We start from the raw sequence: 27,901 nt of genomic DNA on the forward strand, positions 1-27,901 counted from the left end.
GCGAGAGGCGCGGCTGCGCGGGGGCCGGACGAGGGAGGCCCGCGGCGCCCGCGCTCCGCCGGAGCCTCGGTGCCCCGCGCCGCGCCCGTCTGCGCCCCCCAGCGGCGCGCGCGGCGCCCCAGCCCGTGTGCGGCCCGTCCGCGCTCCCGAGCCGGCGGCCGGCGGTGGCGTGTGCTGACGTCAGATGGGCCGCCCGCCTCCGATTGGCCGCGGCCCCCTCACCAGACCGCGAGCGCTCGGGCGCGCGGGGCCGGGCGGGGCGCGTGGAGGCCACGCCCCCAGGCACGCGAGCGGACGGCGGCCGCGCGGGGGTCACGTGACCCGGGGCCCCGCTGCCCTCCTTATAAGTCCCGTGCAGCGCGCCGGGCGCCGCGGGCCCAACTCCAGGCGGTCGGGCTGGGACCCTCCTGCGTCCCGCGTCGCCTCCTCCGAGCGCTCCTCCGTCGGCCAGCCCGCGGGCGCGCGCCCCCCGGCCAGGTAGGCGTGGCGCGGAGGGGTCCCGGGAGCGGGCCGCCGGCCTCTCACTGACCCCGGCCCGGGGGGCTGCAGCCCTGACCCCCGTGGGCGCGGCCCCTGATCGCCCCCGCCCGGGAGGACGCCAGCGCCCTGTGCCGGGCGCCCGGGAAACTTTGGGGCCGCACGGGGCGCGTGCGGGCGGGAACGGAGCCGGGTCCGCAGCCCGGGCCCGCAACCCTGGCCGTCCTCCGTGCGCCCTGGCCCCGGGGCCCCGGGGAGGGGCGGCGTTGCCCCGGGCCCGCGGGTGGGAGAGGACCGGGCCCGACCGCGCCTTCCCGCCCCGCTGCTCCTTCCAGGGAAGCCTGCCGCGCCGCCGCCTGATGCCCAGGCTGGACGACCGCTGCTGGGGTGGCCCCTGTGCTCGAGGCGCCGGGCAGCGAGGCCGTCCGACAGCCCGCGCCGCCGCGCTGGCGGCCAAGGTCGGGGAGATGGTCGCCGCCTCCGTGGCGGCCGGCGGGGACCCGAGGCCCGCGCCCGCTCGCCGGCCGGGGGGCTCCGGCGCGGGGGGCCCCGCCGCCAGCGGGCACCCCCACCTGCTGCAGCGGGGCCTGGTGCTCTTCTCCGTGGGGGTCGTGCTCGCCCTGGTGCTCAACCTGCTGCAGGTGCAGCGCAACGTCACCCTGTTCCCCGACGAGGTGGCGGCCACCGTCTTCTCCTCGGCCTGGTGGGTGCCCCCCTGCTGCGGCACGGCGGCCGGTGAGTAGGGGTCCGGGGGGGGCGTGGACAGACACGGGGAGAGGTCTGCTCGGGGCCCGCGTGTTCCGGGCCCGGGAAAGGGCGGGCCTGGCAACGGGAGCGACCGGGGCGGCGGCTGGGGCGGGTTGGGGGGCACGCGCCCCGAGCCTGGGGGCCGAGGGGGCCGGTCGGGCCGAGCGGGCGGCCATCCGCTGGCGGCAGGGGCACCCGGCGCGGGAGCCAGGCTGTCACCGGGCCGCCGCCCCCCATTGGCCGCCCGCGGAACTGGTGAGCGGCGGCGCGGGGCCGCCATTGGCTGTCGCCGCCAACACGCTACCGGCTGGGCGACCGAAAACAAACGGTCACGTGGGCAGAGGCGCGGCCGGGGGGCGGGGCGGGGGCGGGCCGCGTGGCCGGGCCGGACTAGGGGTGGGTGCCCGTGCGCCCAGGGCGCGGGTGTCGGGCACCTGCCGGGACAGCGCGGGTCTCCGCTGCCGGGCCACCCCCTCGGCGCGCCGGGGGTCCGCTCGTGGCTGGTGGACGGGGCGGGCAGCCCTTCCCGTCCAGACCACTCAGGGCGCCCGCCGAGGGCCCAGCCCTGCCCCGAGGCCGCAGAGGAGTGGGGGGCCCAGAGGGGCTGCCGCCTGAGCGGCTTCCCTGGGGCCCGGGGGCTCGTGGCCGACCCCTTACAGCCGGCCCGGCCCCCGCGCGCCTTGGCAGACGGGCCCACTGAGTCCAGCCTCGGCCGCGCTCTGCGTCCCGTGTCCCTGCCCCGCGGGGGCGCGCCCCACGCTCAGCTGCGGTCCCCGGCAGGCCGGCGGTTTCCTCTCGGTCCCGAAGGCAGGGAGGGTCCTGCTCCGTTTTCCGAAGCCCCGTCCACGGAGGCCGCTCTGCCCGCGGTGCTGTCCGAGGGCCGGGGCCGTAGGTGCCGGTTCTGCATCCGCGCACAGTCGGGGCAGTGGAGTCGCCCTTCGAATCAAAAACTTGACTTTAAGAGGGTTAGTTTAAGTTTCTTTGTAATGAAAACAGGAGGAAATTCCAGGAATACTTGAAACAATTCCTCATACCGAGCTTTTCTTTTTGACCATCCGCCAAGAGCTTGAGGGCAACATTCCAGGGCCCTTTCTCAGCCCCTCAGCCCGGAACTTTCGGAGGTGAGGCTCACTTCCAGGGCAGGGGTCCCAGCGTGGGGCTGTGCTTCGGAGCTCCGGACCAGAACTTGATGAAAGACGGCGTGAACTTGAAACTGAAGGCCTCTCACTTGAGTGTTTGGCTGGAGCTGCGTTTCTTGGTTCTCTGTTCCAGAACCGAAAATGGTTACGCGCCCCCAAGGGCGGACGGCGGAGCCTCCGCCTGGCTCTCAGGCATCGTGGTCTGAGCCTGCGTCCCACGGTGGGGCCCCCCGCTGCACCCCATGGCCACGGGGTCCCTTCCTGTCGGCCTCCCCCGCCTGAGTCCCTTGCTGCCCCCACGTGCCGTCCAGTTCGGTGTCCGCGGAGAATCCCCCGCTGTTCAGATCACAGTGCGCTCCTGTCTCTCTGCATCACGTAGCCCGCCCTTTACATGGGAGGACCCTGCGCGGGAGCAGGCCTGTCAGCAGGCGGGGGAGAGGGGCTGGTGCTCTGCCGGGCCCATGCGCCCCGCCCTCGGGGCCCAGGCTCCCGGGGACAGAGGGACACGCCTGTCCTGTTGCAGCACAGCACGCGGGGTCCCCTAGGCTCCGTGCCGTCACCCCTCACCCGTGAGTCCGGTGCCGGGACTCGAGGAAGTGCCCCCCTGCTGTAGCATGGAAGTCTGGGGGTGAAGCGGAGCTTCCGCGAGCCGTCGGGGGCGCCCTCGGGCCCTGGGCTCAGCCTCTGCCCAGTTAGTCCGTGTCCAGCTGAACCAGAGCGCGGTTCGCTTTGCGTTTCTCAGAGCTGGTGGTTTTGCTGTAGCCCGGGAGCACAAAACCCCAGATCCGCCGGAACCGCAGGCTTCGGGCGCCGCAGACACACCCGGGGAGGGGACTGGGTTGCGGACCGTGTCCGTCACCGCACGGCACGCGTGTCGTCTTCAGCTGTTACTAACCCTCGCGGCACGTTGTTCCTGGTGTCCTGACCCTGTTGCCTCTTCTGATCTGACAGCGGTCGTCGGCCTGCTGTACCCCTGCATCGACAGCCACCTGGGGGAGCCCCACAAGTTCAAGAGGGAGTGGGCCAGCGTGATGCGCTGCGTGGCGGTGTTCGTGGGCATCAACCATGCCAGCGCTGTATCCTTTCGTGGGCGCCCCGCGCCCAGGGCGTTTCCTGAGCTACGAGTGGGAGCGGTTTAGTGCGTGCTCTGAAGGCGTGGCTGCCGTCTGCCGGGCGGGGGGACGGCGCTCTTACGGGTGTTTTATTTCTAGGCCTGGCGCTCCGTTACTGAGGCCGGGTGGCTGTTTTCTGGCCTCTGTCAGGCAGTGCCTTGCTTCCTCGGAGTCTGTTCTGTAAATTCCCTTTACGTTTTGACCTGAGGGTGGCAGGCTGGCCCGGGCGCCGTCTCTGGAACAGGTTCTTAGCACCAGGTCCCCGACCTCCGACGTCCCCGGGTGGGGGCGCATCACACGGAACGTAAGTGCGTTTGTGGAGGAAGGGCCACAGGATCCCAGGCCTAAGGAGCTGGGCAGCCCCGTCAGCACGATTAGATTGTCCCCTCAAACCCTAGAGAGAGAGATTCTCAGAGTTACTGACTCGTAGCTGGCCCGACCCCCACCTCAGTAACGAGGGCGTCACAGGAGGGCATCACAGGCTGTCCTGGCTGCGCCCAGGCTGCGCGGCGATGGGAGCCCGCGGGGAGTCTGCACAGACTCGGGGTGCGACGGTGCGCACCACCGAGGAGGGTCTCACGCGGGCGTGGGGAGAGGGCCCCCACCTGCAGGCTGTGGACAGCCCACTAGCAAAGCAGGCGGGCCTGTGGTTGGGGTGCCGGCAGGATTTCCCAGGCGCCCTTCAGAGGCCGGCTCGCTAGCCCGAGGCTTACCCAGGGGCCCCAGAGCAGCGCCTGGACCGCGGACTCTCACTGGGCGGCTTCTGTGGGCAGAGACTGACGCGCACATGTGGGTTCTGGGGTTCTCTGTGTCTCAGCCTCGTTAGGAATCGCCAACTTTTCCTTAACTTCTGCGCCACCAGAAACTGGATTTTGCCAATAACGTGCAGCTGTCCTTGACGTTAGCGGCCCTGTCCCTGGGCCTCTGGTGGACGTTTGACCGGTCGAGAAGCGGCCTCGGGCTGGGGATCACCATCGCCTTCCTTGCCACCCTGATCACGCAGCTGCTGGTGTACAACGGGGTCTACCAGTAAGCCCGCGCCCGCGGCCGGCCTGGGGCTGCCCTGGGGCCCAGAGCACCCGCCTAGCCTGGGGGCGGGGGGGCACAGCTTAGTGCTGACTCCCATGGAAACGCATCCCCATGATGTCATGTAAAGCCGGGTCCCCAGCCCCCGGGCCACAGACCAGTTCCAGTCCGGAGCTTGTTGGGAACCAGGCCGCCCGGCAGGAGGTGAGCGCGGATGAGCGAGCTGCATTGCCGCCGGAACTCCACCTCCTGCCCCGCACCCCCAGCCCCATCCGGGGAAAAGTTGTCTTCCCCAAGACTGGTCCCTGGTGCCAGAAAGGTTGGGGAGCTGAGCGGGAACGAGAAAACCGCGTTCCAGTGTCATGTCCTGTGACGTTTCCTGGTGAGCGGGCACCGTATGTCCCAGGGAAGGGCTCCCGCGGGGGCCGCTCAGCCCTCGCCTGTCCTCTGTCCCTGCAGGTACACGTCCCCAGACTTCCTATACATCCGCTCCTGGCTGCCCTGCATCTTCTTCTCAGGAGGCGTGACCGTGGGGAACATCGGACGCCAGCTGGCCATGGTACGGGACGCGCCGCCCTCCCTGCCGACCCTGGGGCCCCTCAGCCTGGGAGGACCACGTCTGCGAACCACGTTTCCCTTCGTGCTGACAGACGTCTGGTTAGGGCTGAGCAGCAACGGGTACTGAGAAAAGCGTACCTTGTTTTGCCTCGTCACAGAGACGCCGAGACAGTGACCCACAGTTAGTTGTAGACAGGAGCTGCCAAGCGGGGCATCCCGCATGGCGCCCTTCATACCTCAGCCCCTGCTGTCGCCACACTGGGGACACCGGGGCTGTGGCGGGGGGTGCTTGTGCGTGTCCTGCCTCCCACGGGGGCAGGTGACCAGGGGGCAGTGCGGCCGAGGCACACAGAGCCCCAGGCTGCTGACCCTGAGGGTGCCAGGTCGGGCGTGGGTCAGCGCTGGGCAGACGGCCAGGCCGGGTACAGCCCGTCCTTCCAGAAAGAGAAAGAAGCCGCACCCCACCCCACCCCCCGCCCCGGCCCAGCGCACCCTGAGAGCCAGCAGGGAGTGAAGTTGCATCCCGGGAGCAGTTCTTGGCAGTTAAAAGAGGCATCTGAATACGTTACAAAGAGGAAATTCAGTGCAGATGTTTCAGTTTGAGTTGGTTTTGACCTGAGAGCGTAAGTAAAAGGAGCTGAGAGCGGCGGCAGCTCATGTTGGAAGGACCACTGCGCTCAGGTGGCCACTGGGGCTTTCTCAGAAAGCTGCTCTCGCTCCTCACACGGTGTTTCTAAAACGGCATCTTCTGTGCTGGCTGGGCTCCTGCCTTTTCATTTCTCTTTCATCCCCAAAATGTCCGTGAACATCTCCTGAAAGCCACGCCTCATGGGACGGTCGCAGTCCCCAGCTCCCTCTCCCACTCAGTGGCCTTTCTCCTCCAGGAAGTCCTCCATCCACTTCAGCCTGAAGGAAGGGTGCTTATGCTGAGAGTCTTGCCATTTCCTGGGTCCACAGAGAGCCTTATCTCTTGTTTTCCAAACCACAGCCTTTCTGGAGTTCAGGACGGAAGTGCAGTGTAGGGAACGACCCCTGCTGCAGGTCCCGCGGGGGGGAAGGACTACCAGCACCTTATAACGGGGGTTGTCTTAGAGCGCAGCGGCTCCTGTAGCCTTGGAGGTCCCTGCCTCGCCATAGTTTCTCGTGCACTTTTGTTTGGGGGGCTTCACCCCCGCCCCCCACAAACCGCAGCAGGAGGTGGTCGCTCTCCTCCCCCCAGCAGATCGGGCCCGTGCCTCTGCCCTGGGCATGCGCGTGTGTCCCCAGGGCGCTCAGCCTCGGACATGCCGTCCTCTCGCCATCCCAGCGGTGACGTGCAGTGGCACCTGGCTCCCGTCATCTGTCACAGGCAGCAGCCTCTTTAGAAAGAGCAAGGACACGTTTTCTCCTGAGGGAAGGAGGCTACGTGAGTCCACATCCCCAGTACGTCCTTTCTTCAGAGCAAGGGGACAAGGAACAGCTTCCTTGCGGCCTTACTCTGAGAAGCGGGCTGCTCTGCTCACTGTGAGCCCTCGTTTCCTGCCTTCAACCCAGGGAGTGGGTTCGTGTCTCAGGAGGGGGCCGCCCGCCACACCCGCTGCGCTGACGCAGTGGACGCAGGAACCGGGCCGGCTGCATGTCCTCAGGGCCTGTCCTCTGCTCCTGTCCCCACGTCTCTGGCCTCCATCACCTCGCCCGGGCCAGGGGACTTCTCTCCCCTTCCCCTTCCAGGGTCTGCCCCTTGGCAGTCGGTGTGTACCCCGCGGGCTCATTTCTCGCCCTTTTCCTCCCCTCACAGGGTGTCCCTGAAAAGCCACACAGCGACTGAGGCTCGCGCCTGCCGCTTCTGAAGGGACAGCCAGATGTGGGACGGCCACCCAAGCTCCAGACTGTGATGGACACATCTCTCCTCCATGGCCTGCTCTGACGGGCCTCCCTGACCGACACGTGACTCCGGGAAGCCCCGCAGACTAGCAGGAGGGCTCCCTGGGACCGCCGCACAGCGGCCCTCGTGGGCGGCGGAGGGAGCTTCCGCGTGTCGGTGCCATTGATGTCATAAGATGCCAGTTGCCATGTTTCAAGGCCTTGAACTAAAAGCCCAAGTCCCAGCTCGGTCACGCCCACAGGAGAGCCTGCCGGCGCTGGACAGAGTGAGTGTGAAAAGGTAGAAGTGATACCAGACCTTTTAATCGGGTTGTATTAAAAAAATAAGGGCAGCAGGGGTGGACACAGAGCCGCACACGCACCCCGGAGCCGGCTGCGCTGCCGCGGCACCCCGCGGAGGTCACGTCCACGCGCCGTGCCCGTGTGTCAGCCTTCGTGAGCCGGGCTGCCCGCCTGTCCACGCTCCAGCGGCGAGTGACTGCTTCCCCACAGCCCGACGAACGGGACTGCGACCTGTGCTCGCCCTGCAGATGAGGGGGCGCGGCTGCCGGGGGGCACCCCACACGGTGCAGCCACGTCGGACCCGAGGTGCAAGTATCGGGTCGTTAACTTCAAGTGCAATGTGTACGGAAACCAATCTGAGCCTTGTATCCGCTTCCATATTTATTGTTAGAACGCGTGAGATGTTCGAGAGGCTTCTCCATCCATTTCAGCCCTGCGTGGAGGCAGAGGCAGCAATAACTCCTTCCGGGGTGAAGCCCCTTTGCCGCGCCCCCCGTGCCCCCACCCTCTGAGATGCTCCAGCTCTGTGGGTGTCGGGAAACGTGTCATTTTTACTTACAAGGTCTTTTTTGTATTTTGAAATGTTTTGGTTTAAATTCTGTGAGAGCGGCTTGATGAGCAGACTCCTTGGGCGGAAGCCGGCAGATGGCGGGCTGGTCCGGACTGGACAGGCCATCTGTGGTCGTGGGTGACCCTGGGCTCCCGGGCCACTCCTGGGGGCAGAGGTTTTGTCGTTTGGGGGGAAATCTCTTACGGGAATTTTACGGTATCCCAGCCAGTTTGTTTTAGGGGAATTTTGTTGAAGGGAAAATGGGGTCGTTCTGAACTTGGCAGTGACCCCTAGACACTTTCAGAAAGTGAGGGATTAGAAGGGGCAAAGATTTCCCATGGCAGCGCCAGCAAAGAACCAGAAACGATCAGTTGGAAGTGTCTGACAAGTCCTCAAATGCACCTGACACACAGACAAGTACTTTCTCCTCTTCAGCTGGAGGTGAATCTGTTCGAAACAATGCAGCCAAAAAAACGCGAATCCGAACCCTTTCTTTGCCAAGACTTGACCGCAGGTTGATGAACCAAAGTGATGGGAGGGTGAGGATGGAAAGGGGGGTCACACGTTGCCCCGCCCCCGAGGGAGCTCCCGGGAGTCACGTTCATTCTAGGTCTTCAGCGTGCTCTTTTTGCATTCTTTTTTTTTTTAAATTTCTATTAAAGGTTCAAAACCACCCATTGTGCTGATGAGTTGTTCTTTAAAAGGCCGGGGTGTGGGTGGATGGGGGTGGCCACACTGGCCACTCCTCCCACCTCAGTCAGGCTCCACGCGGCCTCTTGGGAAAATGTGTTCCCCGGGAAAGTGTGGCCATGTGTCCCTTCCCTCCTGTCCCCTCCCACTGACTGTCCTCGCCCAGGAGTGCTTTCCTCCGGCTTAGAGTGAGAGGCCTCTTCTCTGGTCTAGGTGGGTGTCCGGGGGCTTTTGGGGTCCAGGAGAGGGGCCGAGCGTCCAGATGGGTCACTGTCGGCCAGCGCAGCGCGCTCACCTGCTCGCCTGCCGGACCGTAGCCCCAGGTGACCAGAGGCGTCGGCTAGCCCTCCTAAGTCAGGTCTGCTAGAGCCTGCTCTGCAGGAAGCCGGGTCCAGGGTCCTGGACAAGAGTCCAGGCTGGCCTCAGCAGCCCTTCCTCCGGGGCTCAGGCACGTGGCACCTGCTGGTGCCAGCACAGAGGGCGGTAACAGCTGTCACTGTAATGTGCTGCCTCACACAGCCCTGGAGGCCCGGCTGCAGGACCTAGAGCTCCTCACTTCTGTGCAGGGGTCTGGTGGTGGGCCGGACCCACCCTCGCAGAACGGGGCTCCCCTGGGATGGCTCCAGGAAACACTTAGGAATCCCCCACCCGGGTCTGGGGCAGGGTGGCAGGAGGCTTAGCAGGACCTGGCCCATGTGGGGCTGGGGCCCGCTCATCTGTGGATACTTCCCGGGGAGCAGTTTTCCCAGAAAGCGGCCCTGTGGCCCCACAGAACCGAAAATGTGGTGAGGGCTCCCCCCACCCTCAGCTGCGTCCCACAGGTTCTGTGAAACACGTAAAGCTGTGACGTGGCCTTTTCGATGGCAGCAGAGAGGTTTCCCTTATTCTCAGCAACCCAGTACATTTCACAGCCAAGGGGTCCTCCTGCGATTCACCCAAAACTCGAACTGATCCCCGCTGGGGGAAGGGCAGGGCACGTCCCCTCGTCACGGGGGGCTGGGAGGACGGCCTGGGGTCGACCTGCTGCGTGCGCCTCTTAACAGCAGTGCCTGCCCATTGCTCGTCCGCCCCCTCGTCGGGGAGTGGAATGCAGCCTGGAATTGCTCTGGTCCCCAAGCGAGTGAGCGAGTGGCCTCCCCCCTCCGAAGGGAAAGTGAGCCGTTCACAAAGGAGCTCCTGGTCTCCCGTCTCCGGGCGTAAAGGCCCAGGAAGCAGGAACTCGGGACCCAGGGCGTGGTGTTGGTTTAGCCAGTTTTCAAAGTCACCTGCCGTGTTACGTGGGGCCCATTTCTGGCAAAGACGTGAATCAGATATGACCACACCACAGGATGCCTGTGTCCCCTGCTTAAGTTACCAACACTCCCTCTCGGTGGTAAGAGAGATGGGATCGGCCACCTTCTGAGTCCCCCGACGCGCTGTCCTGGTCTGCAGCGCACGAGACCCTGGCGGGTTGTAGGGGCCCAGGAAACACCCCAGCAGCGCCCCCGGGAGGCCCCTCGGAGCACAGCAGCTGTGGGTCCGTGCTGCGGGGTTCCCTGACCTTGGTGTGCACCCCAAGGTCACATCCCACCCAAGAGGAGGGTCTTGGCCTGGGTGACCGAGAGGCCCCTTACACGGTCTCGTGCAAGGCCTCTGGTCAGCACTCGGGTGACCTTCCCAGGAGTGGGCTGGGCTGACCAGGCCTTCCACACGCCCCTGCCCTGGTGCCCCAGAGCGGCCAGCCCAGCGGCGTGTGGCATTAGCGCCCCGCTGCAGCCCTGCCTGTGTGCCCGGCCTCAGGGGCGCAGTTCCGCCCCAGGGGCCGTCTTTCCGAGGCAGACCGCTGCGTTCTCTGACCTTGGGCGCGTGCTGACTGCTTTCCGACCACGTGAGCCTTTCACGCCCGGCCTCCGACACGCCTGTCAGGGAAGCCGGCATCGCCTTCCCCCACTTTCACGGCAATCATGTCAGTCACAGAGACCCACCTAGGCCGGGCGAGTGGGGACAGACCATTCCCAGGGGAGGAGAGATGCCACAGGGTCCCCCAAGTCAGCACGAGCACTCACGGCTTCCTGAGCCCCGGTGCCCCAGAGAGGCGTCTAGCCCACAGCCCTCCAGGGGACCAATCACGGACCGGCTCTGGGGGTCCCTGCCTGTCCCCCCAGCATCACCACTCACACCTCCCGTCCACCACCGCCTCGGAGAAAGGTCCGCGCGCCAACACATTGTTTCCGAGACGGTTCTCGTGTCAGAGGGGGCAGCGCCCAGCCCGGGTCACACCTCCCAGGGTTAGAAGCAAGCCTCCAGGGGTTTTAGAAATCGGGGCGCCCAGCCCTGCCTGGGGGTTTCTCATCAGTGAACTTGTGTTTCCTGAGATCTGTAGACGGTCAGGCACGCACCCTGGTACAACTGGTCATGTAAAAACATTAGGAAAAAAATGTTACCAAAGACCCTGGGGGCCAGAAATGACTCGTGTGCCCCGGGACAAACTAACTCCTTCCCTGATGTCAGCGACCAGAGCTACCTGGAAGACATAGCCCTTTGGGGGCCACCGGTCTGTGTCCTCTGAGTAGCCCCAATCCCTGTCCATAATAGCTATTCAGAGGACAGGAGGAAGGAAAGGAGGGAAGGAGGGAGGCAGGGAGGCAGTCAGGTGTCAGGCATTATGAAACCAATTTGTAACTTAGAACGGCCCAGGGGTTGAAATCTAGCACCTGAACTTGGCCCTTAGTTGTCAGTGAAGAGCATTCAGGCAATCGCCACCTAGGGACCCTGAAGGAAGAAAAGTAGGGAAAAGCCTCCTTTTCCCAAATAGTGTTGCCTGTCATTCATAACTGAAGGCTCCTTCCGCATGCAGCTGCTTCTCCGGGGTTCGCTGTTCTGTACCCTCAGTGCCATGGGCCGAATTGTGCTCCCCCCCCAAAGACAGTATGTGGGAGCCCTCACCCCAGCACCTCTGTACGTGACCTTATTTGGAAACCAGGTCTTTGCAGACGGAACCGGGTGAAGATGAGGTCTCTGGGTGGCCGTGATTCAACAGGACTGGGGTCCTTGCAGAAGGCACTGTGGACGGATGCAGACGTGCGAAGTGAGGAGTGTGAAGACCGAGGACGAGCCAGGCCTGGGACACACCTGTTTCCTACGATGGCGATTCTGCTTCTCCGGGAGCATAGTCGTGGCTCCAGAAGCCCTCTGTACCGGCCCTTGCCCTCTGGACTTCCGGAGTTTTCCCAGCAGGGCCCACACTCCTTTCTTCTCCTTTTTTCTTTTAAAGATTTTATTCATTTATTTTTAGAGAGAGGGGAAGAGAGGGAATAAGAGAGGAGAGGAACATCCATGTGAGAAACATTGGTTGATAGCCTCTACACATCCTGGCCGGGAACCGAACCTGCAAGCCAGGCATATGCCCGGCCGGGGAATCGAGCTGGTGACCTTTCACTTTGCGGAACGACGCCCAACCCCCTGAGCCACGCCAGTCAGGGCCTACGCTTCTTTCTTGTCCTACTCAAGGGCATTTAAACCTAACCCAAGTTTTCTGGGGTGTCCTGAGGCAGGACAGCCGTGCCAGATTACCGATAGCTGACAAGGTCAGTCAGGGTTTGCTCTGGAATTCATTGCTTTGGACTTCTGTTATTTGGAACATTCTCATGGGGGGGGGGGGGTCCTGCTCTGCGTCTGGGCAGGAGAAAAGGCGGCGTATCACTCTGGATCCCAGGAGAGGGTGGGAAAGTGCCACCTGCACATTGCACACACGGGGAACTAAGCCCAACGCCGCTAAGTCAACACGGAAAAGCCTGCCGGTCCTTGCGTCATTGTCCTGGGCTCAGGTTAAAATCAGCTCTCACCAGGTAGGGTTTCAACACTGCCCAGCAGTTAATCTCCGGTTAATCTGTAGCTGACCCTGAGGGCAACGGCTGCAGAGAAGAAGACAAACAAAACCCAGACGCCTCAGGCCAAGCCGCCCGCCCTCCCTCCCGGACCCCAGGTGTGGCAGCCAAATCCCTGTCCCAGGCCCTGTACCTGTCCCCCACTCCCCCCACCCAAAAGGCCCAAAGACGCCCCCAGGGAAAAACGTGGCTGAGCCCTCCTGTCGCCTGGGAACAAGCAAGGTGGGTCCTTCATGAGTCAGGACCCCCCCACTGGGCAGCACATGCCTGAAAACACTTCTCCCATCAGACAAGGACCCGGACTGGTCTCTGAAACGCCGCCAGGGCCATCAGGGGTCCCCGTGGTGGGGGTGTCCTGGCACACAACGTGGCTGTATTTGAGGAGAAGGGAGCTCGGGTCCAGGAATCTCTCTCCGTCCCTCCGGCCCCTGCCAGCCCCCCAATCTACAGGGACACCTGCCCGGCGCCCGTCCCCACGAGGTGGTTTGTGCTTTTCCCTGAATGGCGCCTGCACCCCCTGGTGGCCGCGGCCGCACCTGCATCCCCCCCAGGCCCCCCTCGCTGGAGAAATGTGAACTGGGGTCTAGGGGCATTTTTCTAAGGCCAATCTCAATGCGGGTTTGCGCGCTGGAAACACATGCGATTCAGCCTCTCTCTTCGGCTGAGCGGAAACGGGACGGAGGTTTGGGCCATGTATTCACAGTCCGGACTGCTGAAGACGAGCGTCTAAGAAATCACCCAGGAGTAGCCAAAACGTAAACCATGGAAGGTCAGGGGAACAGCGCACGGGAAATAGCCGCCCGGCCACCAGCCCCGTCCCCAGCCACCTTCCCGTCTGTTGGGTTTTTGGAACGAGCCGCTCACACCTGTGACTGAGTGGTCACAGGCAGCCGCGCCCCCTTCCGTGGGTTTCCTGGGACTCCCTCCCGCTCGGGACCCCGGCTGCAGGAGGAAAGCAGGTTCTTGCTGTGTTGAAGGGCTCCGCCCGCAGGAGCCAATGTGGGGGCCTTGTCAGGGCTCCGGTGCAGGGGCAGGGGTCCCAGGGGTGCACACCTGCCCTCAGGGGTGTCGGCTGCCAACCTGTCTGACCTGGGAGGGAGAGGACGTGCTTCTGCGCAATCACCTGAAACCGGCCAGGTAGGAGCCTCTGCCCGTGGGGCCCAGGTAACAATGCGGACAGATGCTGCCGCCCAGGCCACGTGCATTGCAAATGAGTCACTTGGTAGCGGGCGCATTAATGAAGAAAAATACTTTTTTTAAAAAAATTCATTGGACGAGCAGCTGGAAATCCTATTAGTGAGGAAAACAGAGAAAGCCTGGGAATTCTTCCTGCAGGTATGGCTGGCGGGGAAGGGGCCCTGGCGCTGGGGCGTGGGGGGTGGCGATGCTGGTTCCAGCCCTCTGACACATTGGCATCCCTCTCTGTCCCCACACTGTCACTCCGCAGATCTGCCCTCTGCAGCCAAGGACAGGTCCGGGGTCTGGGGACAGCCACAGAGCCTGCTGAGCCTGACACGCTTAGCCATTTGGGGGCTGCAGAAGGGGCGGAGGACAGGACGTGAGCTCTCAGAGAAAAAGGGCAGGGCCCCCAAACACTGCCCCCAGACTCTGCGGGCACCAAGGCCACCTCAGGTCTCCAAACGCCACATCACCCAGGGCATAGCTGGGGCCTCCAGAGGAACATGATGGGTAAGGAGAGGCCGTCAGACCCCTCCCTGGGAGAGACCCCGGTCCCCGGAAGACCAGGCATGAGGGAGTCGGTGCCCCAGATGGAGGAGGGAGACCTGGGGTGACCTGTCTGAGGACCTGTCCTCCAGACTCCAGGACTCGTGGTCCCTGAGAGCTCAATGCTGCAGCGTGGCTGGCGGCAGAGACGTCCCTTCAGAGGCCACTGCTGGACAAATGTCCCCCTGTGTCTGCTCCACGCAGTGTAAGTGCCGGCCGGGCACCTCGGTGGCTGGGGCGGAGACCTTGCCTTGCCCCGTAAACCTTTCTTTCTTCCTTTTAGAACTTTCTGGAACACCTGGGCTGCACCTGGGATACCGTGGTTCCGGCAGGGTGGCATGGGCATTTCCAGGGCGGTGGCTTCAGCCTGCGTGCCCTGCCCGCTGCAGGGACAGGGACCCGATGGGGTGAGCTGACCGCACAGGCAGACTCCCAGTGAGCCCCTGGGTGTCATCACCCTGAACCATGGGGAGCGCCTTTTACAGGGGACCCTCTACTGTCCGAGGGGGGAAGGGGGCTAACCCTGGGAGAAGAAGGGGTCACTCTGCTTTGGGGCGGCGGAGCACGGCTTTTTATTTTAACCTGAACAGCTGTGCTGAGACTTCCAACACGGCAGCAAGGCCCCGGCCCCGCTGCGTCTCCATCCAGGGTCCAGGCAGCAGGCAGAGCAGGCGCGGCCGCACCGCCTCCGTCCTCCCTCCTCCGGACCTTAGGCTGGGGCTCCCCGGGGCCCTGGGGGGCTGGTCTCAGCCATCATTTCAACACTTTTAACAGTTTCAAAGCACCAACATGGAAAGACCCTGCCACCAAAACACCGCCGCAGTTACCCCGCGGGCCCACGGCCTGCTGGAAGGAAACGGGAGGCGCTGCGTTCAGACTCAAATGCAGACTCTGTCTCTGAAAGATGCTGCTGCAGAAATGACTTTCTCCCGGCCCTGGCTGGCTAGCTCCGCTGGTTAGAGCATCATCCCCATACACCACGGTTGTGGGTTCGATTCCCGGCCAGGGCACCTACAAGACTCAACCAATGATGCATCCACGAGTGGAACAACAAAGTGATGTTTCTCTCTCTCTGTCTGTAAAATCAATCAATAAAAAATATCAAAAGGAAAGAAGAAAACAAAAATGATTTTCCCCAGAGCAATGTAGTCTTGCCCAGAGATGTTGGGAAGATGTCCACTGTGCACCTGAGCGCTCACCTTTGGAATGACCAGGAGCTGGATGGGGGCTCTCTCCCACCGCCCCCCACCGCGGGGATCCCTGCCATGCTCCTGCTTGGCTGACCTGGCAGTGAAACCCAGGGACGGGGACAGCTGCATGCAACCCTTGTCCTGATCTAACCATCTGGTAAATGTGATGTCATCAGCAGCGACAGGGGACACAGTAAAGGCAGCAGCCCTGGAAGCAGGACCCCCACCCTTGGAATTGGGTGTAGACCTCTCCAGGGCAGGGACACGGCCCAGGTGACCTGGGCTGGTGGGACAGAAATGGGGTGGGGCAGTGGGATGGGACGGGCAGAGGCAACCCCCACAGGGGAGCACTCAGAACCCCCCGGAAATCCCTCCCCTCGGGCCACGCGGCGTGCATCTAATGTGAAAGGCAATCCCCACTTTTATTAGAGCTTAATTGAGATGATCCAGTTAAATATGAAGATGGCCCTTGGAGGACGGTGCTCTTAAAGAGCCACATAATGAAGAACGAGCACAGGGAAGCGTGAATCTCTCAGATCATCCCACCACTCAGCGCAAGGAGGACTGGTCACAACTACCCCGCTTCTGGTCACTGACCCCTGTCCCTCTTGGCCTGGCCCCGCCCCTCCCCGCCACCACCCCCAGCTCTGTTTGTGTAAACTGATACCCCCGGCCCACCTGCGAGGTGACACAGGCCACTAAGTGGAGTGGTTCTCTTGTTGAATTAAACAGAGTCTCTCTTTTGGCATGGGAAGGGCACACATGCTCACACACGTGTGTGCACATGCACACATGCATGTGCGCACTCGTGATGCTTCTCCTTGCATCCTGCTGCCTTCCAGGACACTGGGGCAGGACAGAAAGGCAAGCATCCCAGGGCAGGTGGGCAGTGTGCACTGCACGTCCTGCCCACACCAAATTTAAGTGATATCAGCTGGCTAGTCATTTACACATTAGTATAAACAAGCTTCCCATTCTAGTCCTAAAGGATCATTTCAAGGAGAGGAAAGGCGGGGGACAGGCCAGGACATCATGTATCTGGTGGGTCGAGGGGTGGGAACACGGAAGGGAAGAGGCGGGCAAAAGGCAGGGCCACAGGCGCTGAAGACAAACCATCTCTCCTTCATCCTTTTCCCCAGGAGGCCACCTGCGGTCACAAAAATGGAAGCCACAGGCCCTGGGGGTTTGCTCCCAGACCACTGCCTCTCAACACTGTAAGACAGGGTTCTCCCAGAGAGCCCAGACCCCCAGCTGCTGAAGCGTCAGGGGCAACATGGGAATAATATGCCAGGAAAACCGCCTGGTTAAATAAACCACACGGGCTTATTGATGCAGGACTTATCAGAGCCTTTAACCTGATCACACGGGCACCGTGACCTCCAGGAGGAGCCGCAGCTGGGGGCCCTGACACCTCCTTCCACGGAACCTGCCCTTTCTTCTGTGTAATATACGACGCTCTTGGCTAGAGAGACTGCGGTGCTGGGGACCAGCGTTGGGGACACACCGGTGCCAAGGTTCGGGCCGAGCGGAACATTCCCTGGCCTCCCTTCTCGGTCGTTGGACACAGGGCTCCGCATGACAGGCTCAGTCACCTTTGCGAAGGTGCCACAGACCCCGGGACCCACGAAAGACGAGCAAGCACCACGCCTGGTCACATGTGCCTCAGCCTGGAAGCGAGGCAAGAGGGGCAGGAGGGGAGGGGTGGGAGAGGCGGGCGCAGGGGGCCATCCTGCACCCCTGTGCTCCCCGGCACCAGCTCACCCCACTGTGCTCCCCACCCCGTGGCCTCCTGTCCCCGCAGCAGTCCGGCTGTAGAGGGACCAGGCCTGGAGACCCGGGAGGCACGGCCCCCTGCCTGCTGTGCTGCTGGTGCACACGCAGCAGCCCCTGCCCCCCCTACTTCAGGGCAGCCGTGCAGCCGCCCCCGCAGGTCCCCTAGAAAGGAGCCTGGAGGTGCCCCGCAAGGCTGTGACCCCCTTTCAAGGTCGCAGGCTCTGGGCACCCTCCTGCGGAATGCTGGGAGTGGGCCAGGCAGCAGGCAGTGGCAGCTGGGTGGCAATGTCATGCCCTTGGGCGCCTGGGTGACACACGGGGACCCCCATGGTCACTGAGCTATGGGACCGGAGTGCTCCCGTGAAGCTGTAGCATGTGTCCACGGGCAGAGCTTTACAAACACTGCAAACGCCACCAACACACGGCACCTTCCCCGCCGCCTCTCACTCCTCATTCTGGTCGTGCAGCCCCTGGGGGCCAGCTCTGGGGGCCGCACAAGCCCTCCCCGTGGGAGACACGGCTCCGCGGGGCACAGGCTGCCACGCAGGGGACACGGATGCTGGCAGGCGACTCAGTGTTGTTCACACGCAGGTCCTGGCCACAGGCATCACAGATGCTCAAGAACTGTGTGTATGTGTGTGTGTGCGTATGTGTGTTCTGAAATGATGACATTTGACAGCTTACAAGTTACAACCTTCCTGGCCAGGGAGCCGCTTCTCAGAGACAGCGAAGGGCCCTGGGCTCAGCGAACCAACACTCCAGAGCCAGGCCCCCCTCATCTGGCCAGGGAACCCCAGGAGGCGACAGTCCTCTGCCTGAATGAACCCCCGCCAAGCCCCTGGCCACGTGGCTTCCAGTCCACTGGGATTTTTCAGCTGGCCAGTCCTAAACGCTCACCGTCTCCCTGGGGCCCCGGCCTTCCTCCCGACGCCCCTGTGTCTCCCCAGTGAGGTGTGCGGTGACACCCCCCCCCCACACCCTGTGGGTATAAGGAACGCCTTCCATCCATGCCTCCTTCCCGCTCCTCCCGTGGGCAGCACCACCCCACACCCCACGCCCCACTAGGAGGACCTGAGCACCGGCAGGTCGGTCTTCGGGTGGGGGCTGGGCGCTGCGGGAGGGAGAAGGCAGAGAGCGCGTCCGGGGTCCTCACACCCGCGGCCTCCGCAGCCTTGCACTCACCTTCATCGGGGGGACACATGAGCATCGCAGAGACCACAGGGACGTCACGCCAGGGAAGGAGCAGGAGCACCGGGCCTGGCTAGCCAGCACCTCGGCCACCTCCTGCAGCTCACGGCGCGTGGCTCCCTCGTGGCCGTGACAGAGGTTCACACCGGGGCGGCACAGACAGCGGACACGGATTCTCCTCCCGTCTGGAGGCTGAAGGCCGAGGGAGGCCAAGGGCGGGCAGGCACGCGTCCGCTGGACCCCGCGTGAGAGGCTCCTCCGGCCTCTGCCGGCTCCGGGGCTGGCGGGCTGTCCTCGGGGGCCTCGGCCGGTGGACGCATGGCCCCCCAGTCTCCGCCTCGCTGTCACAGGACCTTTTTCTCTGGGCGACTCTGTGTCCTCTCCTGATAAGGACACCAGTCGGTGTATTCTGAGCCCATCCTAAGCCAGTATGACCTCTTCTTAACCCAACTAACGACATCTGCAAAGACCCCATTTCCGAACAAGGTCACTCTCCGAGGCCCCGGAAGGACGTCATTGGGGCTGTCAGTCACCCCTGTGTAAGCGTGTCTGCTCAAGCAGCCCCGTCGGCCCCGCCTGGGCGACGCACAAGTTAGAAACCCGAAGGCGGGCCTCAGCGCAAGGCCGCGTCCTTCCAAGCCAGAGAGAGCGGCCGACGCGCACGAGTCTGGGGGGCGCTCCTGTGGGCCTCGCCTGGAAAACAGAAAGAGGGGGGCGAGGCCGGTGACGATCTGGGTTCCCCCAGGTCCCTGCCCACGGTTTCCCGCTCCGGGGCTCGCTGTGGCCGGACGCCCACAAGCCACTGGGGCCGGTCCCCTCCTGCAGCCGGAGCGCCTGCCCGCTCCCCTGCGCCCACTCACCGTCGCTGTGTTCCTCGTCTCCGGACGCAGGCGGCGGTGAGCAGCGAGCGTTTGCTGGACGCAGCTGTGGCTGGATCACGAGTGAGCGGACAGGTGAGGAGAGGCGGGGGCCCCGACCCCCCGGCACGCTCCCCAACTCCAGGCGCTAGAACTCGCCCCGGGACACCAGGGTGGAGATGCCTGGCGTCCGCACACCAGGACAGAATCAGCGGGCATCAGGAAAGAGGGGAAGCAGGAAGCAACCCCTCCTTCCCACCCTCCCCCTTCCTTAGTCTCTGCTCAGCTCACTCGCTCCACCTGCTGCTTCCCTCCACGTTCCTGGGCGGGGCCGCCTCACGTCCATCGGCTGGAGGCTGTCAATCAAAGCCTGCACACGCACACACGTGAACCCGGAGGCCCTGCAGACCCCCGCCATCCTGTACCCCTTCTGGACGCTCCAGACCCCGAGGTGCAGATACGCTGAGTCCCCAGGTCAGACTGTGGGTGCCCATCCCGATGGAGCCCAGCTGGGGTGTCCCCACGTGCATGGCACAGGTGACAGACATCAGCAGCACTTCCCCCAGGGCCGCGGCTGCTTCTCCAACCCACGCCTCATGGATGCAGCGGGCCTGTCCTCCGGCGGCCCTGGAGACCCCTCCGGCAGCGCTGGGGACTGCAAGTAACAGCCCGCACTTACGGACCACGTGTGGGCTTCAGCAGCCCCAGGGCGGGGTCAGCAAGCCCCTGCAGCAACATGTCCCCCAGGCCTTCGGTTGTGGGGCGCTCCTGGAGGGGGGACTGGAGGAGAGGGCCGCCTCCTGAGCTCAGGCTGGCGGGTGGACCAACACCCCTAAGTGCCTCAGCCAGACACCACGCAGCACACCCAATTCCGGCCCTGCTCCAGCTCCTCCCCACGGGGCACCCTCACAGGGGTTCCGTTGTTGCTGAATGAAAACCCATCTGCCACCTGCACAGTGATGGGGTACACGGTGACGGGGTGCGTGGCACCCAAACCAACCCTGCAAGAGCCTTGCCCTCCCAGGGAGAGCCCGGACCTCTTCACTTCACCGGGATTTCCCTGCTCCGGGTCGAGGCCATGTGCAGAGGGCGGCCTCCAGGAAAGGTCGTGGGAGGGTGCAGCAGGTGACCCCAGAAGCAGGAAGGCGGGAGACACCCACGGGCTTTCATTGCCTTTAGATGATAGTGAAGCCCACAGGATCCAAAGGCAGAAAGAGGGAGAACCCAGCCACCCACGCGGCTGTGGGTGAAGGAGGAGCCGGGGGAAGCAGGTGATTTCCCTGTGCCTCTGAAGCTCTGAAACTTGACCTGTAGTTTCACCCTGGCAGGTGGCTCAGTGGGTGAGAGCGTCGTCCAGACGCACCAAGGTTGTGGGTTCGATCCCCAGTCAGGGCACGTGCAGGAATCAACCAATGATGCATGAGTAAGTGCAATAACAAACCAATGTTTCTCTCTCTCTCTCTCTCTTTCCCTCTCTCTCTAAAATCAATAAATTTAAAAAAAATTTTTAGCCCTGGCTGGTGTGGCTCAATGGACTGAGCACCGACCTGCGAACCAAAGGGTCTCATGTTCAATTCCCATTCAGGGCACAGGCCTGGGTTGCAGGCCAGGTCCCCAGTTGGGGGCGCACGAGAGGCAACCAATCGATGTTTTTCTCCCTCTCTTTCTCCCTCCCTTCCCCTCTCTAAAAATAAATAAAATCTTTTTAAAAGATGTCTTGTGATGCAGTTTCATTTTATAGGCAACTGGGGTGTGAGGGGCCGGGGACAGCAGCAGTCACAGGTGGCTCACGGGTCGTCACAGCCACCACGGCCCCGCTCAGAGGCAGGAGCACAGAGCTTAGAGAGGCCGCCCAGCCAGCGCGTGGGAGGACTGGGCTGCAGACCAGACTCGGGCGGGGGGCAGGCCGTGCTCAGAGCCACCGTCGCCCGGCGGCTGTCTCTGCTGGTGGTCGTCTGAGTTGCAAAGTCTCGGGGTGAACGATAGCAAAGCCTTTGTTTCTTGGGGAGCGAGTTTCTCTAGACGTCTGGTAGGGAAGCATCTCTACTCCGCGAGTCGCTCACCCACTTAGGAGGAGTCTCTCGTGGGCTCTTACCTGCACCTGACGTTTCTCTGCAGGCTGGCCCATGCTCGGCCTTTCCTGATGGGTGGGGGACCACGGCCTAGGGTCAGTGGGAGCCTCCCTCCAGCTGTGTCTCTGCCACCCTGGGGGAAGACGGGCATCTCAGGAACAAGAGCCACTGTCGGGGACAGGTGTTGAGGCCAAAGAATCCCAAAGAGGCCTGTAGGGTTGCCTGGGGAGCGGCCGGAAACAGATGGACCTAGATGGACACAGCCCAGGTCGCCAGCGGGGATTAGGACTCCTCAGATCAAAGCTGAGGGCCAGGGGGGGTGGAGCCGGGGTCAGCTCCTGGGGCGTCTGCCTGCAGGGGTGAGGGGCCCGGCAGGTGGAGCCAGCTGCGGCCTTTCATCTGGGAAGACCCGAGGTGTCCTTCATCAAGTCCAGCCTCAGGGACGGGGATTAAGGCCGGGTCACGGCGGCCAGGGGGTGGCTGGACCTTCCGTGGCCCCCTGTCTGTCCTCGTCTTTCCGGGTCGGAGGGCAGGGCTCCTCCTTGGGCCGGCCACAGCTCTGTGACAGGAGCCCCGTGCAAGGCCAGCCCGGCTGGCGACCTTTCAAGGCTCCACCACTTACCAGGCAGCGAGCGTGGCCTTGGGCAAGTCACCCGGCCTCATGGCGCCTCGGTTTTCTCACCCGTAAACTGGGAAGCGTGGACTTGAAGAACCTGTCCTTGGGCTCAGTGGGGGGCTGTGTTCACAAAGGGCGCACAGGACACGCGGGTCAAGGCGAGGCATCGCCACGGCCAGCAGACAGGGCTCCGCTCTCCCAGGCCCGCAGTTGGCCGCGCGGATAGTCCACCATGCAGGCTTCCTCGGGGCTCGTTTTCCGATCTGTGAAGCGGACGCACGAGGACAGGCAGCTTCTGACCGCCAGCAAGGACCCGGGAGAGCACTGCCTCCGCTACTATCACTCATTTCTCCACGACCGCCGCCCATAGATGCTGCCCCTGGGGCGGCGGGCGGCGGGGAGGTCTTCGTTTCCCCGGAACAGAGACAGTGGGTCCATGCATGTGGCCCCGAGGGGTCAGGTGGAGCAGATGGGGGGGGTGCAGGTAAGTCCCCTCTGCGACCCAGCGAGGCAGCACCAGGCAGCGCCACACTCAGACCCCTGGAGTTACGGAAAGGGTCAGTCTTCCTCGGAATGTTCCGAATGCCCTGTGTGCTAACATCCATATTCACCCCCAGGAGGCCACCCCCTCACCCGTCATTCCCTCACCCAGGCGGAGAACGCTGACGCCAGCAGGTGTGGCCCTGCCCACAAGCACCCGCTTTTCCCCAGGTGGGTACTGCTTGTCAGGAGGGCAATGAGATGAGGTGTGGAAGGTTCTAGACAGGCCTGTTGGAGCCCCATTTACTTAAGCTGTGAGTTGGAGGCTGTGCTCATGGGCACCTTCTCCGAGCAAAATCCAGACACTGGAGCGAGCTTAGGTGGGGGCGCTGCAGGGCCGGCACCTGAGCCGACACCTGTGCACACCCCAGGGGACCTAAGGGAGCATCGGCCCATAGCAGGCGCTGAACAAAACTGGCCATGGGGACCCCCAGGAACCTACATTCCAGCCATCTCAGCCCCTGACGTGGGGGCTAAGCATGGAGTCCCGCCCACACTCTTTGATCATGCCAACAGCTTACGCTCATCAAAGTGCAGAGCACCCCCTTGCTCAGAGGGGCAGGGCCAGGGCCGAGGCGGGAAGGAGCCCAACACGCCCTTGGACATCAGGCTGAGCAGCGGCCGGGAAGCAAAACATATCCCGTTTGATCTCACCGTGAGCAAACCATGTACGTTGAGATGTTTACACGTTCCAGAGCATTCTCTCATCAGGCCCCTTTGGTCTGGGCTTCACTCCACGGCCAAGCAGGCCGGCCACCTTCTGTTTTATTTCTTATTTTCCTCCTCACCCAGGATGTGTTTATTGATTTGAGAGAGGAGAGAGAGAGAACCGTGGATGTGGGAGAGACACTGACTGGTTGCCTCCCGTACGCGCCCCAACCGGAGATAGAAACCAAAACCTTTCTGGGTCCGGGATGACGCCCCATCTGGGGGAGCCACCTGGCCAGGGAGAGGCTGGTCACCTGCATCATGTTGGGGAACCTGAGTGTAGAGGAGGCCCCGTGTGGGGCTCTGCAGGGTGGGCCGCAGACCGTAGCAGTGCTAAGGTCAGATCTTGATCCATCTCTAGCCTCTTACTGACCGGGCATCCCTGGGACAATTATTTGACCTCTTTGTGCCTCAGTCTCCCCGTGGCCACAATGGGGATAATAAAGGGGCCTGCCTCACTGAGGGGCTAGGCCAGGACGCAGAAAAGCCTCCTGGGCTGCCCCTGCTGATGGACTCCCCGGGTCTTGTCACAGACAGACGGGGTTCCATCTTTCCCGCACTGCCCACCCCGCCTGGGGGCTGGGAAGCGGACTCCTCCCAAGGCCACAGGAATTTTTCCCAGACCCCTCGGCCCCAGCTGAAGGCCCCGTTTTGCACGGGCGAAGTGGTTTTGCTAGGATTCTCCGAGGATTGCGGCAGGCTCAGGGAAACAGCATGAGGACTGGAGGAGGTGCCCCCATCCCACCCGCGAGGGTTCAGCCCAGCGGCCCCGAAACCCGCAGAGGGACGCGGGGACCCCACTCCAGGCTGCGACGACCCTGGCTGGCGAGCTTTCCGGTCTTTGTCAGCGGAACAAAGGCGGCTCCCCGCTCCCCGCGCCCGCCGGGACCTGGATCACAGCGGGCCAGGCGAAGGAGAGGAAATGAAACAATCGGAGCCACGATTGTTGGCGAGGAGTTAAAGGACCAACCCCCTTTGTGTCTTCTGGCTCCGGGTACAGGGACGAGGACGCGAGCCAGGAGAACGGAAAACAGCTTGCTGGCCCGCTTTACCAGGGCAGCGCGCAGCACTGCGCGGGGATCCGCTGGGCGCGCCCTCTCCCCTGGGGCTTGGAGGTCGGGGCGGGGCGGGGGTCGGGGTAGGGAGAGCCGGGGTGCAGCTGGGGACCTGCGGCGCCCGCCCACCCTTTTCCAGGGAGCCATCAAAGGCGCCGAGGCCTCGCCGCCCGCCCTGATGCCAACAACTGCCCCACGTCTCCGCCGTGTTTCTGGGCAAGCCTAGACCCCTGAGTCCCGGCCTCGCCGAGCTGGCGGCCCCCTCCCTGTGGGCCTATCCATCCCAGGAGCAGGTTCGGGAGGGCGCCTGGCCTCTGTTCCTCTCCCGGCCTCCCTAGCGCCCGCGCGACCCTTGGAGGCCTGGGCGCGGGCAGCAGCTGACTACTTGTTCCGATTTTATTCGAGAACATTTCAGGGAGAAGGCACGTCCGTCTCTGCACTTGGCCTGGAGTTTAGGGCAGGAGTGGCGGCGACGGTGAGAGAGTGGGCAAGAATGTGCGCCAGGAAGGAACTAGAGTGCACGTCTTAGGGGTGACCAGGGGAACCTAGCGGTCTTTCTTCTGATCCTGAGAAAGCACGGGCACCAGAGCGGCGACCACACTGCGCACCCCGCCAGCTGGGGCCCCAACGCCCAGCCCCGCCCCCGGCCCCGTCCAGCCCGCAACTCCCTGGCCCACCCTCCTCCTGGGGCGCGCTCTGGCAACCTGGGGATTTGCTGCGCGGAGCAGGTCCTCGAGGTTAAATAAAGCCCCGCCCCCACCGGGGTGCAGACCGACTTACGGGGTCCCTTCTCCGTGGGTAGAGAAGCTCAAGGCTCCCCACCCATTGCACCCTGGGGCGGGCGGGGGTGGGCATGGCGAGGGCACCCCAGCGCGCCCCCTGCCGATCGCACGGGGGTGGGGGTGGGGCTGGGGCTACGCAACCTCCGCTGGTGAGGCCTAGTCCCCGCTGCAGAGAGTAGGGAAGCGCGTGCGTTACCAAAGACCATCTGGTTGGGGAACGAAATCTCCCGGAGTAAACAAAACACCAGCCTGGTGGGAGCGGAGCACGGTCAGTGGTCCTCTGAGTAAAGTTCGGCCTGCCCGGGCGCCTCTCCCAGCAAAGCGAGGGCCCTCTGTGCCCGCAGGCCGAGCCATCTTGCGCCCTAATAACCAGGCCTCCCCCTGAGTACTTCTCAGACCGAACTTTGTCATTCTGGGCATGTGACCCGCGGAAAACCCTCAATAATAGCTCGGTAACAGCAAAAGCCACCTGGGCTGCACACGTCCGCCCTCGGGGCCACAGGGCGCTGCTCCCTAAGAAAGGCCTGGGGTCACCGTGTGCTATGCGGCCCGGGCAGGTCCATTTCCGGTGCCGTTCAAAATGCGCCAGCCTCTCACGCCTACTGCGGAGGCACCCTCCCCCCGAGAACCGCCCCCAGTCCGGAATTCTAGGTCACATTTGCGGGTTTTCCTGACTTTCCTTCTGAAGAGGTTGGTTTGGGTTAGATGACCCCTTCCTCCTCCCCCAACACAGCCCCTTCCCCCGTCTAGGGAAGACCTTGGGTGCTAAAAATGCTCCAGTTCACCGGCCTCCTGCCTCGTGGAGCCCCCGAACTGCCCCCGGGCCCAAAGGGCCTCTTCGGGGTCCCTCGGAGGACGCTGCGCGTCCGCGGCGCGCGCCCCCGGCGCCAGGCCCTGGCCCTGGGTCTGAGGCCTGCGATCCACTGCGCACGCTTCCTCGCGGGCGTTTCAGCCCTCGGAACACCCAGACTCATTTATTTACGTTTTTTAATGTAGTAAATGGGCAGCTAAATGAATTGCAATTTGTAATTTTTATGGTTAATTTGAAATCTCGCCCTTGTTGGCTAATCCTGTTACTTGGTAGCAAAACAAGGAGAAACTCATGTTACAGCAGCAGTAACTCTAATAAGCATTTGATGTTAAATTACGGCCACTGGCCAGAACAAAGGGCACAGCCGGACATCCTGGCCTAGAGGCCCTGCAGGGTCGCACAGCGCGCGGGAGGTCAGAGCGAACCCACCCGAGTCTCGGGCTCGGTGAGCCCCGGCCGCACCCGCCGGCCCCCCGACTTCGAAATTAAAAAGCCCAGTTTGGCACCCGCTTGTGATGTGAATGTCCCTCGTGCCCCAAATCCGCGCTCCGCTGTCACCGAGACTCCCCGTCCGCGCCTGGGACGCTCGCTGAGGCCCTTCTCCCCTCCCTCCCTCTCCTCTCTTTTCCCCTCTCTCCACCGCTCTGCCTCTCGGTCCTTTATTCGTGCGGGTTCCCGTGGGAGCAAACTAGGGAGCGCGGCACTTAGGGGGCGACGTCCCTTTTTCTCCTTTCCTGACCCCCTTCCCAGACCGCGGCGCCCCAAGGAGAAGCTTCCCAGACGGGTTTTTCCAGAGCCGCCCAGACTGAAGCGAGGGGCGCAGGAGCCAGGGCGACCCTGTGTCCCGGGGCGACCCTGAGGGCCCCAGCTCCTTCTGCCATCAGCGCGGGCCGCAGGGGTCCCCGTGAGCAAGGCGCATGTGGATGGGGGCGCTGGAGCGCGCGGCTGGGCTTGTTCGCGCATTGTCGCCCGCGCCGTGTTCCTTGTCCCTGGCGCCTGCTCGGTGCCATCCCAGTGAGTTTGATTGAAACGCGACTGCGACAAGGTGTCGAGCAGGAAACGCGGCGTGCAGGGCGGGAGCGGCGAGGAAGGGGCCTCGGAGGGAAGGGGACTGGGAGAGGGAAGAAGAACCGGCTTGAGAAGGGGAGCCCGGAGGCTGGGGAGGGCGCGGCGGATCACCGCCTCGTGGCGCTGCTCCGGGACTGCTATTTTGAAACCGGGAGGCTCTCCCCTCCGGGGTGCAGGATACAAGGGTCAAGTGTCACTTCCTCCGGCAGTCAATCTCCAATATTCCCTGTAATGTTTCCGAACGGACGAATTCATTACGCGGGGACCCGTGACTGGGGAGAGGCCGCCAGCGCGCTCAGGCAGTAGCGTCCACACGGTGCGTTCCTCATTCCGCACAGCCGCGCGCGGCGCGTGGAACCCAAGGAGGAGCCTAATCATGTTGTTTACGCCCTCGCCACGGAGGGCGCAAAGGTCACTTAGGGAAGGTGGGAACGTGCCGGTGCGCGGAAGTCCTAGCTGTCCTTCTAGGGTCCCTTGACCGGTTCCCCTGCTCCCCCATGGGGAGACGGGTCTGGTTCAGACACGCACCTCGCGCCCCTGCGGACAGGGGACACACCCACGCCCGGGATCCACGTGCTGGCAGCAAAGGCAGCTCATTCAGCCAAATCTCAAGGCAGCGTTTCAAACAGTACCGCGGAGGGCGGCTCACAGGGGTCTTCTTCCTCAGTTCGCTGCCTACCCTCCCCACTGTTTTAAAGAAAAAGCATCAAGAACAAATGAAAGGGAAATATCCTTAACCCTTCCCGCCGGGCCCGGCCCCATGCGTCTGTCTCCAACTCCGCCGGGACAAGGAGGGACAGGAGTGGGGGGCGCAGGCCCTGCTGTCTCCAGCACAGAGGCCTGAGGTAGGGGAAGGAGATTCAAAACGGCCCTACAAGCTGCTGCCCAGAGAGGGACGCGGCCTCCGCTGTGTGGTGGGCGGGCAGGGCTTCCAGGAGGTGGAAACTTCTCCTGGTAAATTACAAGAGGCGGTGGCTATAGATGACACGGTCGAACGAATTACCTGGTGACCTGCTTGGTCCCTGAGCTCGCTGACAGGAAGTGACCTGCCCTTGAGAAGCCCCTCCATCCCTGCCAACCTCAGAGCCTGAAAGCACAGCCTTGACTCTCTGTTCTTTCCTTCGCAGGGTTCCCACAACGGGGAGGAGGCCGAGGGGCGTCCTGGAGTCCAGCTGCCAGGGGACCCACTACCACCTGTGAGGCTCT

At 63.3% G+C, this 27,901-nt stretch overlaps 1 protein-coding gene across 2 annotated transcripts; it reads left to right on the plus strand.

Moving 5' to 3' along the window:
• Positions 1 to 323: 323 nt before the first annotated feature.
• INSIG1 (insulin induced gene 1) lies at positions 324 to 7,018 on the plus strand. Of its 2 annotated transcripts, XM_090287728.1 has the most exons (6): positions 324 to 477; positions 813 to 1,212; positions 3,315 to 3,439; positions 4,338 to 4,504; positions 4,961 to 5,060; positions 6,837 to 7,018. In XM_090287728.1, exons 2-6 carry the CDS (start codon positions 837 to 839, stop codon positions 6,864 to 6,866), a joined length of 798 nt encoding a protein of 265 aa, XP_090143854.1. In that variant the 5' UTR covers positions 324 to 477; positions 813 to 836; the 3' UTR covers positions 6,867 to 7,018. The 2 variants fall into 2 exon arrangements, with proteins under 2 accessions (XP_090143854.1, XP_090143855.1); XM_090287729.1 differs by lacking the exons at positions 324 to 477; positions 813 to 1,212 and adding an exon at positions 2,200 to 2,583.
• Positions 7,019 to 27,901: the final 20,883 nt, after the last annotated feature.

The sequence above is a fragment of the Furipterus horrens genome, unplaced genomic scaffold, assembly GCF_987537825.1.
Source record: "Furipterus horrens unplaced genomic scaffold, mFurHor1.1.pri manual_scaffold_9, whole genome shotgun sequence".
Classification (NCBI taxonomy): domain Eukaryota; kingdom Metazoa; phylum Chordata; class Mammalia; order Chiroptera; family Furipteridae; genus Furipterus; species Furipterus horrens.

Coding starts and splice junctions, on each gene's coding strand:
- INSIG1 (XM_090287728.1), top strand. CDS start 837: ATGCCCAGGCTGGACGACCGCTGCTGGGGTGGCCCCTGTGCTCGAGGC. Junction 1,213..3,314: donor CTGCTGCGGCACGGCGGCCG/GTGAGTAGGGGT, acceptor CTGATCTGACAG/CGGTCGTCGGCCTGCTGTAC. Junction 3,440..4,337: donor GCATCAACCATGCCAGCGCT/GTATCCTTTCGT, acceptor CTGCGCCACCAG/AAACTGGATTTTGCCAATAA.